Source organism: Falco cherrug, chromosome 8 (genome assembly GCF_023634085.1).
Source record: "Falco cherrug isolate bFalChe1 chromosome 8, bFalChe1.pri, whole genome shotgun sequence".
Classification (NCBI taxonomy): domain Eukaryota; kingdom Metazoa; phylum Chordata; class Aves; order Falconiformes; family Falconidae; genus Falco; species Falco cherrug.
The window spans coordinates 25,292,116-25,309,283 of NC_073704.1; the positions used below are offsets into that span (position 1 = coordinate 25,292,116).

General features: G+C 43.6%; 1 protein-coding gene across 2 annotated transcripts in view; it reads right to left on the bottom strand.

The window, feature by feature from the left end:
• The window catches only part of LOC102050241 (unconventional myosin-X-like), a 93,690-nt gene that overhangs the window by 36,469 nt on the left and 40,053 nt on the right, over positions 1-17,168 (bottom strand). For both annotated transcript variants that reach the window (XM_055718175.1, XM_027810596.2), the window contains exons 14-21: positions 15,311-15,377; positions 14,759-14,851; positions 11,095-11,163; positions 10,047-10,129; positions 8,444-8,552; positions 7,666-7,746; positions 6,588-6,712; positions 5,682-5,796 (exon numbers count right to left, since the gene is read on the bottom strand). In XM_055718175.1, coding sequence (XP_055574150.1) covers positions 5,682-5,796; positions 6,588-6,712; positions 7,666-7,746; positions 8,444-8,552; positions 10,047-10,129; positions 11,095-11,163; positions 14,759-14,851; positions 15,311-15,377 — 742 coding nt within the window. The remainder of the gene's footprint in view (positions 1-5,681; positions 5,797-6,587; positions 6,713-7,665; positions 7,747-8,443; positions 8,553-10,046; positions 10,130-11,094; positions 11,164-14,758; positions 14,852-15,310; positions 15,378-17,168) is intronic.

Consider the following 17,168-nt stretch of genomic DNA (forward strand, 5'->3'; position numbering starts at 1 on the left):
CTCACTCTGTGGTCAAGACTTAAAGAGAGAGGGAGGGAGGGAGCTGAGGAAGGAGGGAAAGAAGAGGAGGGAGGAGGAGAGCCTGTGCTTGCGCCTGATTAACTCTTTCCCAGCTGACAGCTCTCCCTGCACAACCCAGCACCTCCCGGCAGCAGGCACTGATACCTACCCGGGTGATTAAATATTTGGCAAAGAAACTCCTCCGCACTTCAAGGAAAGGGAGGAACATTTAGATTTCTAGACTCCAGGAAGCAATTTTAACGGCAGTCCTAATAATGGAAGACAGTGGGAAAACTAAAAGCCCTGTCAAGGTGCAAAGCTGAGCATACCCTCAGTGCACTGGAGACAAGGCCCTCCACCAAGCTCCAGAAACTCTGAGGTGGAGATGCTTCCGTGCTGAAGAGGTTCAGCAGTACAGCATGCACTGGGGGAACTGAGCCCCACTGGGAGAGGTCTCCAAGTATTACTGGTTGTACTTCAGTGTCCAGTATTTTAATTCTCAAGCGTCTTCCATCACCTGTATTTCAAACCTCTGCTCAGTGCTAAATGCTTGTGTAAGGGATGACGGTGCTATCTTAAAGACAAAAGGACTGAGATACAAGCAAGGTAAGGGCACATTTACAGGAATTGTGCTGACAAATCTGAGCTACTTTAAATCAGCTGGCTTGCGTTGTGTTAGCACAGGGTTCAGCGCAAATTGCTGAAAGAAATGCTTTGCTTTTTGAGACTGATTGCTGCCTGTGTAGAGCTCCACAGCCCCGTGAGTACACTGCTAGCAGCACCCAGACTAGAATAAGTTGGCTAGGGTATGTCCACACAAGCTGCAGTCACAGCGACAACTGCCATATGGCCATGCTCCTGTGACCTGCTGCCTGGTGTTGGCTAAATCACTGCCAGGGCCAGTAGCAGAATGGACTACACTAGGAAAGTGCAACCCTACATGTTAAAGCACTACTGTGAACACAGGCTGTGAACTGACACTCATCAATCTGCAGAACTACATTAATCAGTAAAAAACTCCTTATAAATTTTTTGCATCCATGTGGCTATGCTGAGAGGCCAGAGGGAGGCTCAGAGGTCTGAACAGCCCCTTAGTCCAGTGTTCTGCACAAACTCTCCCCCTCCCCACTTACCTCCCCTTATATCTCTGTATTGCACACCACCTCTTCCATCACTGCTTTTGGCCTCATCACTTACACAGGCTCCTTTTCTCCCTGCAATGACCACCATGTACCTGTGTACTGAAACTTCTCCCTGAGTTAGTATCCATAGCCAGTGGCTTCCCTGGACTCAAAATTCTCCTGGGAAGCCATTTCCATTAAGATGGCCTTAAGAAATTAGCTGTTTTGTAATGACTAAGTAACCGTGGGTAGCCTTAAAAGAAGGTTCATTATCAAGGTACCGCCAACCATGAAGCTGGCATCCTTCCCTGCAAGTTGTATATCCACCCCCTCTGTCAACTCAACAATCTTTTAAAGACTTCTCTGAGGTAGGGATTACTCTTTCCATTACATTCCAGAACAAACAAGCAGTCACACATTTCAATAATGCAGCCAGCAAAACACTCTCTCAGTCCATTATCTTCATCAAATTGCAAAAACATTCAGGCCATCAGTATTTCCCTAGCAAGCACAGACTTTGCTGCGCCAGTAAGGAGGGTGCATGCAGAGTTCAGCAAGACCCAACCCTAATCTACAGGGGTTTCTATATGTGATTGAGAGTGAGGGGTTAATCTTAATAATAACAATATCTAGTTATAAGCTATCAGGATTTTGAGGTGGGTTTTTTTTAGACTCCTGTAGATGACAAGGAAGACTAAAATGTATTCAAATTCAGAAGTATTTTTGATGCTGTGCGGAAACAACTTGGAAGGTAGCCGTTTCCATGTCATAATGCACAGTCACTTTCTGAAAGCATGAGATCACTTTCATCTGAGGGAGGAATGATTGCATAAAACATACAGGGTTACTTCTATCAGATCTGCTCATCCTAGACACTGGCAAAGTTTTAAACCACAGTGCAGCACCACAGTGTTCCTTACACAACCTCAGTGCCTGCATGTACCATCAGTGCAATAGTAAACATGTTAAGGTTAGGTGTAGACCAGCAGACACAAATGTAACTGTGTGTGCACCCATGCAGACCTAAGTGGGATCATATGATTCTTCGGGACAACACTGGGAAAGCAGGAAGCGGGCCACTATGACCTGGATGCCAAATAGCCTACAGAAACCTCCTCCTTCAAACAAGCCCTGCGAAACAGCAGGCTGAAATGTGGAACGAATGCTTTCAAACAGCAAGAATTACTGTGTTAAACATCTGTAGGAGATCTGTGTTGAGCAAGTATGGCAGAAGGTCCAGGTGCACTGAGGAAAGAGGCACAGAGGCTGCTGCTCCATCCCAGCACATCACCAGTGAAGACAAGGGCACCTTAGCACAAGCTCTTCCATCATCACATAGCTTGTTTGCATCCAAGCCTTTCTCTCTGCCATGCCACTGGATAAAACCTGTTTTATATACAATAATACCTCTTATAAACATTAATTTGACAGTCACCAGCACAGCAGCTGCTCTATTCTTAATGAAAAACACAAAGATCATCCTGCCCTTCCTCCTCCATTTCCTTTCCCAAGCTTCACAATCCCCTGCACTAATTCACAGCGTCTTTTCCTTCCTCCTCCAAACAATTGCTAGGGATATAATTATCCTTCCATTCATTTTGCAGGAAGTATTCCCCCTTCCATGAGCCTTGCTCTTCACCCACCCCTTATACTTCTTCCTAGGTTACATCCCCATTGGCTTGTCACACCTTTTTCAGTAGCTACTCCTGACTCCATAAGCCAAGGTTAGTCCTGGGAATCACTACCTGGGTACCCAAAGCTGCAGCTGTAGCAATAAAACTGTCAGCAAGGGCACACAGGCTTCCTCCCCAGGACACGACCTACACTCTGTGCCCCTTGGCTGGTAGCTTCACTTCACCCTTACCTGAAAGCCTCTGGAAAAATAAGGGCTTTTTTATTTACCCACCCAAGGATTTCAGGCTTGTGTTACCCAGCACCAGCTAAAACATGAACACAGACAAAGCACTCTGTAATCCAAAACCAAGGCACAACAGCTGGATACAGGCAGCGGGGAAGGAACTGCCAGGAAGCAGCACTGCTCTGCATGGCCTCGCCTTGGCATCAGCTCTCCTAGGGGTAGGTTTTCTGGAGGCACTGTCACAAAGCAGAGTTGCAAGGAGGGGTTTCCAAGGGAGCAATGAAATGGCTTTGCCACCATCTGAGCAAGGGAAAGGACATCGAGCAACGCATCTGTACAATTAAATGGGTAGGGTAATGGCAACAGCACCTTGGAGCGGCCAGGGGCAGGCCAGTCATTCAGCATGGCAGCAAGGGTGTAAAAGGCCAGGACGGCCTTGGAGTGATACTTTCTTTAGAATAAACAGAACTGCTCCCCTCTACCAGAACACATATCTCTAATCCAAACCATGCCAAATACAAAGTAACTTCCACAACCAAACAAGATGACTCAACTGCTTCCCAACCCCTTTTAATTTTCCTCCTCAGTCATAAGATACAAAGACTGCCATTCTTAATCGTTTCTTTCTTCCCACAATATTCAGACCTGCAGCAACCAGTGCCCTCAAAGAGAGACTGCTGTTTACCAACATGCTGCATATTGCACTTCAGCCAAGTTTTAGTTTATAGGACACAATTGTTCAAAAAAATTACATTAGAGTACATCTGCTGTTTTGGCAAAATACAAACACATTTTGTTTGCCACAATTTACCACCTATATTGTTTTTCCAAAAGAATTTGTGCAGGTCAAGGAGCAAGTGGAAACAGACAGATGGACTCAGTCCTTCAGGATGCACAGCAGGGACTGAAGAGAAGGAGGACTTTATTGCTGCCAGGGGCTCAAAACAGCCTGGATTTCCTGATTGTCATCAGTCTGTTGTAGTCCCTGGACTCCAGCTATATAGCTGATAACCTTTTATGCTCTAAAAGGTGAGTATGTACACGTTGGTCCTCACCGGCACTTCCCTGCTGCCCTTGCTGTAGCCCAGCAATCTTCCCTCTCTTGTCACGATAGGAAGAAAGTTCAAACTCCATGTTTACCAGCTCTAACCACCACTTTCTAAAGTTTCCCAGGCACAAGCAACTCTGCAACACACACACACACTCCACACCAGCTTTAACACTAAAATGCTGTGAGACTGGCAGCCACACGAGCAAGTGGGATAACCCAAGCATGGGTTATCTAGGGATAAGAATGACTGAAATGGTTCCTGGTTTGCAGGGACCAGTGAGGAGACACCAAATTCCCAAATGAAAGATGGGGAACACTTTAATCACAGAGCAGAAATACAGTTAAGTGATAAAACCCTCTTTCTTGAGTATCAGCGGAGGCATGTGAAGGAAGGCCTTCAAAACTTCAGGTTAATACATCTCCTTCTCACAGCAATGGTCAATGGTTTCCTTGTGGTTATCACACAGAGTTCATAGCCCAGACTACCAACTGGGCCACCACCACTCCTCTAAGAAGGGGAGAGAGGGATCTCACTCTCTAAGAAACATTATAGACTATCCACTCACTAAGTAGTGATTGCTCAAAGCAACAAATACTGATCTCCTGGACAAATTAAATGTGAATATTCACTAGAATCATTTCTGGTTCCATTGTGACCCTGGAAATATTCTGAACTACATTTCTGAAGGCTTAAGGGCATAAAAAGCAAAAAAAAAAAAGCTACTTGGATGGACAGCCATCTGCTTTGGGTATGGACTGCATATCCACTACTTAGAAATGCTGTCTGCACTGGACACCATCCATCTTGGAATATTCTTTGAAGAATTTACTGGAGTATGTGGAAAGTTGTGATAGAGGCAGTTTTCCACTCCCAGATTTCTATAGCAGTATACCTCACAACACTCACATCTATTTCTAGATGAAGCTGTCTCAAAGCTTGAAAAAATTCAGACTGAAACACCCAGCTCCCTCCCCATTAAATGAAAAGTAATGGTATGTTTCCAGCTGGATGTCTGGAGAAAAACAAAACCAAAAAAAACCCCAACCCCAAAATCCAGCCTATACCAGGCAAGAGAGAAGTGTTAAAAGTTTACCAGAAGCTTTTACAGAAGCAAAATCTGAATTATGCAAGTGGGGAGAAGCATTTGGATACCTTTTCCTAGAAAATGTATGCTAGCATCTGGGCTAACCGCATAAACCATCATCTGAGCTTTCACAGCAGAAAGCTGTCACACATCTGGTGATCTAGCTACCCATTCACAGTTTAGATATATACCAAGCAGTAGCTCACTGCCTTCTGCAACAATTTCAGTTAGCCAACCAGAGCAAAATATCTGGCACAAGAGGCATGAGTTAATGGTACATATTGCAATTGCATAAAATGAGACCCATTCTTCTTGTTCTTGGATCAGACACAACAAAAATCTATCTGGCTTGGTCAATGAGAAGGAGTTTGACAAAATCAAAAAGCTTTCTACATCTCTAGGTACATAATATGGCAGATATTTGAGGTGCTACAGGTCAGTGGCATAGTCTAATATAAAGGGTCATCACTACTTTGTCCTTTCCACTGGCTTAAACCTCACCAGATGCTATTGCATCTCTTTGCAGCTGGAACAAAGCCATACCCTGTCCCACACAGAGGAAGTACCTTGGTTTTACCCAGCTGCCATTCTTTCTTGCCACTGTCATATGTCTGAAGAAAGCCTGCGCATACAGCTTTGCTGTTGTCTGAGAGACTTGGCCCCTTCATAAGCATTTTGTACCTAAGAACCAAACAAAATCTCATGAGATTATGTATGACAGTAACACTCACCCCCAAGCTTTTAACTCTTAATTATCCTCCTCCCATTAGTCCTTCTTCCTCTGGGACCTCCCTTATTTGTGTTTGCCTTCCAATTCGGAAATTTCCATCCCCCAAGCTTTATCTGTTTCTATGACACTGGCAATTATTGTTGCAATCCCAGTAATAAAATACAAACTCAACAGCATTTTTAGTAAAGAACAACTGCCACTCTGAAACATGTGCTTTCATCAGACACAAGTTATTTTGTTCAGAATAAGGGTGGCATTTAATGTTCTGAGAGACAAAGGAAGTAATGTTCAACGGTCCCTTCAAGCCTTAAACATCAAGAAAAGCTTTTGATGCAGCTAATTAAAAGAAACGATCACTCTTTCCAATTTTAATCATCAACTATACTGTCCATTGAAATTTGCTTCAGCCTGCCAGATTAAAGGTTTTAAGCATGATATTTTCTTTTTACATGTTATGACCAGCTAGGTTTCAGAGCATCGCACAAGCAAATCTGTGGCAAAGCTAAAAAAAAAAAAAAAAAAATTAAAATAGACTGTCTGGCTATTTTTCCATTCTGATTTTTACCCTAAAGGCAAGTCTCCAAAAGGGCTTCTAGATCAGTCTATGATATGGGCAATAAGGCCATGGTTAGAAAAACATCCCACAAATGATCCATATCAGTAACAGCAGTTATACAGCTAACAAACATAGAATCATATACCTTGGGGCTGTTACGGGATGTGGTACAACAATAGCAATTACCTGCTGAGAAAGTCCTGGAAAAGGCGCCGTATAGGGAAACCTGCTCTTCGAACTTTCACTGTCTCAAGCATCCCTGAGTACCGGAGCTGATTTAGCACCACATCTGGACTGAAGAGGTTTGGTGCCTACATAACAATTTAAAAGAAAGTGAGAGAGGCAAATTGTTGATCTTGTGTATTAGTTCTTTGCTGACTTGAACCGTGACTGTTTCTCTGAGCACAGTCACTGGCTGTATATCCGTTTCCCTGTAGAAAGTTAGCCCTGCCTATTTGGGTATGCCAGTTGAAAAGGGGGAAGTCTGGGTCAAGGGGAAAGCAACCTCACAACACTGCATGGTGCAGAAAAAGGGATGAAAGGGAGGTGGACAGATGCTGGAAAAAAAGCCTGCAGGTGGCTGTTATAGTCAGATCATGGAGTAAAGCTACAATATAATGCATTAGCCCATACAAAATGCAGAACTCTGACTCAGTTCTCTTTGCAGTCTCTCTCCAGTCAAACTGAAGACAAGCTGCAGATTTCTTTTCTGGCATATCACACACAGTTTCAAAACACACAAAGAAAATGATCGGTTCAGTGCACCCCACCCAATCTAGTTTGCAGCATATCCTCCCATCACAGTTCACAATGTAAGTGAGAGCCAGGCTGTCTCTAAGCACTCTGAGTTGCTCATGAAGTGTCCACCTCCTCTGCCTCAGAGCCAGAGATCTGCAGGAGATGCTTCCTGTCACACAAGCCCTGCGTTCCAGGACAAATTGTCTACAGCCACCACAAGCAGGAGCAATTGCTTCTTCTAGCACAGCTCTGGCCTCTGCACAAGCATGGTCCATTTTCTAAGCTTCATAAGTGGGAATGGCTATATCATATTATACTCAGCATGCAGTCTTTTCATCTAATTACCAGGAGGAGGGTGTATTTTTCCTCAACTCTAAAACAACTAGAAGGAAAAGGGGAAGGTGAGGGGGAACAGCTCTTGTCCTCAGCTTGGACCCTGAAGGAGGCACTTGTCAGGTGTTTGTGCAATTGAGTGCTCATGAGAGCCTGTGTCGCATGCATACATTTTGCTGGAAGACAGACTTGCCTTTTCTGTATTTGGTTTGATGCAGCGGATGAAGAATGGGTTGGAAGTACTAAGCGTGGCCATCAGGGAATGGAGAGAATCCTAAAAAGCAGGAAGACAAAACCCAAAGGATCAGTCCCTACGGGAAGGAAAGGGGCTAGATTTGATGTAATAGGGTCTTCATGCAGCCTTCCCATTCCTAACGTACTTTGACTCTGCCACCAAAACTTCAATAACCCAGGAGATCCCTTCCTGACCAAAACATACCCCCACAGTTAGTTTACTCACATTGTTTACATAGCCATTGTTGCTCTCAGAGCTGTAGAGCTGATGTGAGTTATTTTTACAAGTCTCTCTAACTTCAAATATAGGAAACTAAACCTGTCAAACTAACAGCAGGTTTGCAGACAATCTAGGGGGGGTGAGATTCATAGCTGCAAGGGCCCTCCAATAAGGTTTTACTGGAATTGCCACTATACCTGTTAAAGATGTAGCCTAAAAGGACACACACACGTAGCTGAAACACCAAACCAACATGAAAGATAAAGAATCTCATAAGCTTCATATATGTAGCAAAGTATTCTTTTCCTGTGCCACGCTGCCCAGTCTTAGCATCTCCCATTTTACACCAGACAGAAATCCTTGGGGCAGTGCTACTCTTTTTTTAGCATTACAACATTCCTGCACATTTTCTGTGCTGGACACAAAACAAGGATGAATGACTCCACTTGGCTCCAGGCCTTGCTTCACCCATCTGCTCCTCCCCAGAAGCCTGCTGCTCTTTTGGAAAACATCCTACCCTGAACTGGGAACTGACAGTTGGTCTGCGCCTCTGGGTGCCCATCTTCAGTGTCTCTTCACTGCAACGGCTGCAGACTTTTTCAAAAAGGTCATAGATGAAGTCCAGTCTAAAGGGAGAAGAAAAGAAAGGTGCAACACACCCAGAATCTGTGAGAAGATGGCTCTCATTCTCAGCTACTACTCTGTCCAAGTGTGAAACTCATTTTTATTCCTGCTGTGCCACAGAGTAGCTGCAGGAGGGAGTTCAGCTGGGCACTTCAGTGAGGAAATTAATCCTCTCCATGGGGCTTCCTAGATCCCGTGAGCTGCCCTGTGCGCCACGCTCGGCTGCAAAACCACAAACCCCATCTCACACTGTTAAGCAGGATATTAGGCAGAGGAAGATCTCCATTCTGCACTGGCTAGGACACCTCCCTCAAGCTATGCGTCCCCAGGTGAAACTAGCTTGAAGGTACTCCAGCTAGACTGTGTGCTGTCAGCGTCTCTCCCAACCTAGATCTCAAGGCTAGCACCCATGACATGCTCATGCAATTGCAACCACAGCCCTTCTGTGGCCAGAGGACTTCTAGAGCTACCCTCAGTGTAGGTCAGCTCTGGGCAATCTTCCACCATTTTCCCACTCCTTAGACAGCGGTGCTGGTTCTTACAAAGTTGCACAAAGTTCTCCAGCACTGCTTCTGCCAGTTTATTGTTATGATTGCTTCTAGCAGAACTTTCCTTTCTGGCTTGTCGAAAAACTCTGAGTCCTTCTATTATGCTGGACAATGATGACCACAATTCTGACTTCAAGCCTTGTGTAAAATGTTCCCCATGTGCCACTGTCCAAGTAAGGCAGCTATGAGCAGCTCATACTCCCAGCTCTCTCAGGTTGTTTCAAGACTGCTCACAGTGCAAACCCTACAGCAGGTTTCAGAGAAGATGCAATTATCAAACAGTCTCATCAAGCTGGAGCCCAAAGGCAATACATGGACTGTGGCAACAGGCACGTGGCAGAGTAGCTACTCAAAAACTTCTAGGGTCTGTCACGTTATTAAATGCCTTCCTCCTTCTACTAGGCACCACCTCTGTCTTCCAGACCTTGCCCAAGGTCAAAGTCAGTTCATTTCTCTGGAGTCACATTGCAGTACTGGCATATAATATTAGGGGTTATGTCTGGTCCCACAGCAAGGGCTCAGTCTGGCTCAGGATAGGGACAGAAGCTCTCCACTAAAAGCAGGCTGGAAAACAAACAGTCTCTGTCCAAAGGCTGGCATTTGACAGCATGACAAAGAGCCTTGATTCATTCAGGGCAAACCTGCCATTGTTGGGACAGGGAGGTAAGAGGAAGAAGAGGAAAGGGAGGAGAGAGGAGGGAGAAAACCAGCATTGCCTGGGGGGATTTTTGTCATACTTTCATAGCTCTTCTCAAAACTGGGACAAGAGTACTGATTAAACCTGTGCCTCATGTGACTTCTCCAGTTCTCCTTTCTTTTGCCAGGACACTTAAGCACAAAGAGATGTTCAGACAAAAGCAGCTGCTTCCCTTAGTCTGGTTATTACATTAATGAATCTTAGTTCAGCCCAACAGATGTGGCCTCCTCACAAGCATAAGAGTGGCATACCTGCTGTCTTTCAGCATGTTTAAAATGTCATCTCGAAAAGTGTCTCTGTTCTTCTCCAGAAAGCCTCTCACATCATATAGCACCTGCAACAGAGACAGAGCCACTAGAACAGTGCTGTACAAATCATTAAGCACTCTGCACTAACTTGCCAATGTACAAGACCTCCAGCAGAGCTACACAGTAATGCTGCAGGCGTGTGCCAAGATCCAGGTTTTTGGGGTCAAAGAGCTCCAGAGTTTGCCAAGATCCAGATTTTGGGGTCAAAGAGCTCCAGAGTTCTGCAGCTACCGTCAAGAAAGTGGGTTTTAGCCATCGATTACAAAAAAAAAACCAAAAAACAAAACAAAACAAAAAAAAACCAACAAAAAAACCCCAAAAACACACTAACAGAAAACAACCTCAAAAACAGGAGCCAAATAAAACAGCTGCAGAGATTTGCCTGGGGGGGTGGGGTAAATCCTCTGCAAGGTGTGAGGTACTCCATTCACTTCAGGAAATACTAACTATGCCACCCAGTGCCCTGAACTCCCAACCACTAGTGCTTAGCAGATATGATTCTAGGAGAAAGTCAGACCTTCTTTACTGTGCAGGTGCCCTCCCTTGACATACCTCCATCCGCTTCATCTCTCTCCAAAATAAAGAGCAGCATTTAACCTTGAAGGCTTTGAGAGCTTTTCTTTTTTGCAATAGGTATTGAGCCTGTTCTTCTCCTTCCCAAAAGTCAAACATTTCTTGTTGACTTTTACTTTGGGTTTTGCTTTTTGTGAATGTCCAAGAAAAGTCAACACAAATAACAGAAGTAAGGAGGAGTTTATCCCCCAACCCAAAAGTTATCTGACAAACTCAAACAAACATCCAAGCAGGAGAATATAGTACTGGAGAATTATATGCTATTTGAAGCCCATCACACTCCCTGTGCTCTGGTATGGGGAACTAACTGTGGGAAAACACAGAGCTGTGAAAGATATTCTTGATTTTGGAATATAAAATCCAGAACCTCAACTCCAAGATATACCAAGCATCTCACAGATACACCATGAGCACCTACCTCCCCTGCATAATGCCTTATGCCAAACTGATGGTCTGTTACCCGAGGCTTCACATAGTAGTGGTTGCTCTGAAATGAAAGAAAAATAAATCTTCTTATAATGCCAGTGTAAGAACAAATAGGCTCAGTCAGGAACTCTGCCATGACTATGACAACGCTGGGATGGGTGAGGACCTTAGCTGTTGCAGAGCCCGTCCACATCTGCTGCAGCTCTCTGCAGCTACATTACAAATATGTTATTCCAATAAGATGGAAAAATCCAGCCCTTCAAGGCATTCCTCATGTGAGCAAGGGCTTGCAGAATCAAGGTTGGGCAGGCATGCCATGGATGAAATGTTAGTTCTTGCATGTCTGACACCTGAGGAGGCAGTGCTCCACACAAACCATGTGGTGCAGGACATGGGATCAGGATGCAGGGAAGATGGCAGCTTTGTAGAACACCCACGCATCTTTTCTTTGTCAACAGAAGTATCATACCAGTCTCCTGTCTTCCTCTATATTTCATCTTTCTTTGCACCCTTCTCCTTTTTCAATATTCATTTTTTCCTTTCTTTTACTAGCTGTTCTGCTCTCTCACTTTCCCCCTCCTTCCTTTGTTCTAAGAAAACCATTAACTATGTAAGAACAGCCACGCTGCTCGAGACCAATGGTCCATCCAGCTAAGTATTCTGCCTCCAGCAGTGGCTATATAGGATAGAGTAAGAACAAAGCTAATAAATGATACTTTCATCATCATAAACTCTCAAACTCCAATTATTTTCATGAGGTCTGCCTAACCATTAATGCCAAGTGGATTTCTCTTTGAAATACTTGCCCATTCCACACCTGAACCCATGCAGACTTCTTGCATCCATTTGCAGGGAGCTCTTAACCAACTGCACCGGTAACTACAGCCTGGCTCCCATTAGTGCCATTTGTCTTCTATGGGCCACGCGTGACTTAAAAACTCATTTCATCCCTCCTAAGTCATCTTTTCTCCATACTGCAGGGTCCCTTCAACGTAGTTCACATGACACTGAAGCTGTCCCAGACCTGTTGTTTACCAGATCTGATATAATCCCTTCTTGAGTCACGTGACCCCTGGATTATACAGTGCCATAACAATGTTTTCTGCTTTTATTATGCTTCTTTCCTATGAATTTGTAATACTTGATCTGGGTTTTTAGTTACTACTGAGCACTGTGCAGATGTTTCATGGAACTACCCATCACAGCCTCTGTCTGAGTCTTGCCCCCGAACAGCCACAATCAGTTCAGGGCTCATCATTTCAAATATGAAACTGGAACTGTTTTCCTTCAGACATGCCATTTTACATTTATCTACGCTGGTTTTCATCTTCATTTTACAACCCAATCAGTCTGATAATACACCTGTCAGTCCAGCCTTGCCCCGTGAATCATCAGAAAATTGCCACCCCAATGCTAGTATAAGACCGTCTTACAGGCTTCCCTCCCGACCATTTACATTCTGTGAATTTACCCGGTAGTGAAATAAGGATTAGAGGCCTAGAATATCCTAGAATACTTTCAAAAAATTAAAATAATTTCCTACCTTCTTAGATACAAGTACTAAAAAAAAAGTATGTAAGAAGTTGCGCAATACTGTTAGTAATTCAGCTTTCATCTTCAAGTTCTCTTAGCAGTACTTGTGGATGGCTTCTGACCCTGGTAATTTGTTAGTGCTATTGAAAACTTTTTCACTGTCTTTCTGCCTTTTCATATTGACCCCATTTCTTTGCTCTTCCCTTTCACCAATCCAGTTGTCTTTTTCTCCAGCCACAAACTTCCCTCTCTTCCACTGGAAACACGATGTTACTGACTCTCTCATACGGATCGGCACCTTCCTCTCCTCTCGGCACCCTCCTCTCCTCTCCCTCTCTACCAAGCTGTATATTTCATCCATGCCTACAACAATTTTGGTTCCCTCTCCCATCTCCCCTATTGCTCCTCTCCTCAGTTGTATCAGAGGTCATAATCTCTTAAATCCCAGGTCTATGTTTTTCCTCCTCAAGCCTATTGCAATCCACAGACAACGCAGAGAAGAGGGCTCATTCTCTTACAGTGTCCTTGGGCTCTCCAGCAATGCTGGCTGGATGCTTTCCACTGCTCTTCCAGCCAGCACTACAGAATTAAACTGGTATAAAACCCACTTTTGCCTTCAAAAAATGCAAAATTTAGAGCATTAACTTCATACCTCCCTGCATTTCCAACTCCTCAGCCTCTTCCATCTCTCATAAGCTCCCTAGAGTTCCACATTAACTGCTATCCCCTCAAAGCAGACAGAGGTGACGCTATGAACAGCTTAATGAAAAGGCTACTCAATGCACAGAAATCACCAAAAATAGCAACCAAAATGTTGTGGTGCATAAAGGAATGCAAAATAATACTGACAGTCTCATGCTGCTGTACAATAAATCACAGATACCTTCTTACCAAGGGAACTGCATTCTGGTCTGATTATTTATCTCAGAAAAGAATAGAGAAAAGATGTAGAGGAATTCAGAGACAAACAGCAGAAAGGAAGAGGAGCTTTGAAATTTCTCCATTTGGAGACAAACTGAAGAGGCTGAGATAGTTCAGAAAGAAAATTCAAAAGAAGTGACGTATTAAAAATATTTATAACTTCTATATTAAAAGTTAACAAAATACCAACAACAATAAAAAATAGAAAAAGTAAATCAGGCATTCTCATACACCTTGTCCTGTAATACAAGGGAGAGCCACAGCGGGCTAAATTGAATGGATAAATTTAAGCCTAAAGAAAGGAAATATTTCCGCAAAACTATGTGTAAGTAGCCAATCAGAAGTCATTGCTATCATATCAAATTTGTAGTCATGAGTATTACTGGCAGGGTTAGATGCAAATATGAAATATGAGAATATCTTCATCTATGCCAATTGGAAAAAAAAAAGGTCAGATAAAGGATAAAAATTTGTATGTTTTCAGGCTTGGATGAAGCCTGAATTAGAGGACTAGGAAACATGACAATGTTCTTAATAAAGTAGTAAATTATTCTGGAAGTCCACACTACAGGGTTTAATTTGCTTTGTTTTAGTGCCAGAGGCAGGGTAAGAGATTGCTACAGTGATCTTACTGTGGTTTCTGTGTCCCCAGGATAACTTTCTGACCTGCATGAAAAAGCCCTTCTACTCCTGTGTCCAGAATACAAGAAAGAGGAGGAAAGAATTTAATTAATTAGGAACAGTAAGAGAGCTTCCATTAAAAGTCATGAGGCAAAAGACATCCCCAGGAGACAGATCTGACGTGCTCTGGAGCAGACTCCTGTGAGTCAGCTGGCAGGAGAAACCCATGCACACTGTGCAGCGCATCCTGTGCCTGAGGTGCTGCCTCATGTCCCATCACAGGCCAGCAGAACCTGACCTCCATCCCATGCTACAAATTCCAATCTCTTCTACCCACAGTCTGTGGAATGGTTTGCACACTCCCTCTCTCTATGTGCACAAGAGACCGTTTTCAGGTTTGTTCACATACTACTTTTGTTCAGTGCAGCCTTATTAAACATTCGCAGGTTCAGGCCTAAGGCATTTCAAATTGCCTGCACAAAGCACATATTTTACATCAACAAAACCTTCACTTTCAGTTTTGAAATGCTGATGGGACTAACATACTGATCATTTGCCTGCCAGGTTATTTTCTTACTTACCATATGCTGGCTGTGAAGTTTTTCCAGAAGGGTGTTGTCTGTGCCTTTGGGGAATCGACTCTCTTCGTTTACCAAAGCCAGTAGACCCAGTTTCTACAGCCAAACAAGAGATGGGCTTTTACAGTCAGCAAAAGCTCTAACTACACAGCACCAAGCCAAGAACTGGAGATCTGGACACAGCACTGAGCAGTAACCCCTGAGTTATACCCAGCAAAGCTCAAGCTGAAAGCAGAATTCTGGCCAGTCAACACATTCAGCAAACAGAACATAAGTGGATATTATTTTTAAAAAATTCACATTAAGGTTTTACTTAAACACAGCTCCCTATCTAAAACAGTGACACCCTCCCTAAGCTTAGTCTCAACAATGAGCAGAGATCTGCTTTCTTGAACTGGGACTATGGCTAGAACAGCTCGTACTTTCGCCAGGTCATGATAGGAAAAGGATCTAAGCAAATACCTGGTTTTAAAACCAGGAAACCCCAAGGAAGGTGTATAGACAATCAGCAGTCCCCCCTGTGATCTCTGGAAACTGTCACAAATAACTGCTCACCTTCTCAATAAGGTCCAGGCACTCTGCATTATCCATCCAGTCAATGGCCTCCCAGTTTATCCCTTCCCTGACATCAAGAACAAACAGAACAAAGATGTGAAATACAAGACGCAATGCCTTGAGGTGCAAGAGAAAAGAAGTAGCTGAGCGTGGCAGCTGTCTCAGGACTCAAGACAATTTGCAGGAATTAGGCTTCCATGGCTGAGGAAAAAGAATTGGACACACAATGTACTGCTAACACAAGGAGAAGGAAGCAGGAGACAGCCTTTCTTACATATCCAGTCATTTAGACCAATGCTCATCTTGTAGTCATTGAGCAAATTCCACACCAAGCATTAGAAATTGTAGTTGGTCTCAGCTGCTCTCAGCCCAACTGGTGGTGATGGTGGACAGTTTGCTACACAGCTTCAAGAGTCAGCTGCTGACCCACCAATCTGGAAAGCAAGCCTGACGCACATCTGCCAGAAGACTGAACCACAATTCATAGTTCCACCAGAAGAAGAGACAGGAGCAACTTCTCAGGGAGAGTTTTGAAGAAGATGACACAGACAAGCTTTGGCCTGACAGGCAGACCTATAGGGTGGCCCTGCATCTTTCAGAATGGGAGCTGATGTAGGTAGAGCAGTGCAATAAGCATGCTCTGAAAATCATCCATGAAATTCTGTAATTGTGTGCTGAGTGTGTTTTCTTCTCTCTTACCACCTTCTTACACTCCCATAATACAGGCTGTTTCTGTTTTCAGAATTCAGAGAAGCCTGGGAATAACTCTTGCTCAGGAATCCATGGAAGACTGTGTGAAGCTACATACTGACGTTCTGATAGACACCTTTCAGGCGAAGGCTAACATTTTTAAGATAGTGAAGCCATTGTCTACAAACCCTTCAGCCTAGGCTTCATATTTTCAGGTTCAAAGCATTCAGAAACCTATGGGCAACAGTTGGAAGCAACAAACTAGAGTAATTTCTAAAGAATGCAAAGAACTATCTATCCCCCACAGGGAATGGAGTATCTTATCCACTTAGGGACAAAAAATATCAGTTCACAGTGTTTCAGATTTTTGCAACAATGGGTGTCAGAGAGGCCATGTTTTTATAAAAAGACCTCTTGGATTCTTTCTAAGAATTCTAAGAAAAGATGACCTTCCAGAATTGAAGGGAGCAGAGTTTTCTGAAACAAATCAAATCACAAATTAATCAAGTCGTCTCTAGTGCCACAGACCTCTTGTCTAATCAAATGATGAAATACATGGAGCTACTTATTAAACCTGAGGAAGCAGAGCTGATACTGTGAAAGATGAGCTTTAAGCACATCACCCTAGAATAACTTGATGAGTAGTCAATAATAAAATTCTCTCATTCTTTCCAAAGTTCAGCCACAGAATTTAAAACCCTGTGTAATCATCAGGAAAAAATCTTTTGTCACGATGATAGCATTCTTAACACAAGCTTCCTGCAATGGTAGAATTGGCCTGAGAAGTCAGTGCATAAATAGCCTTGCAGTTTTGTAATCTTTAGAATTTCATGAATTGCCTATTCAACTGTCTCTCTTTACAAGGCTGTTCTCATTTGCCCTCACTGACCCTATTCAATTGCTTCATTCACAAACATAAAGGCTTCTGTTTCAGAGCAAGAACTGAAGCATTTGTCTAGCAGCATTTTCTAGAAGCAGAAATACTCTAGAACATCCCAGGTACTTCACAAAACACAATCCAATATGAAGCCCACAGAAGAGAAACAGTGGTGCAGAAAGCCCCATGCTCTTTAAGCTCAGGAAACAGCCTAGTTTAAATCTCCTTGCTGATGAAAAGTGCCCTTTTCACAGCATAGGAATCTCTAGGACAGAAAGAGCTGTCAGATAT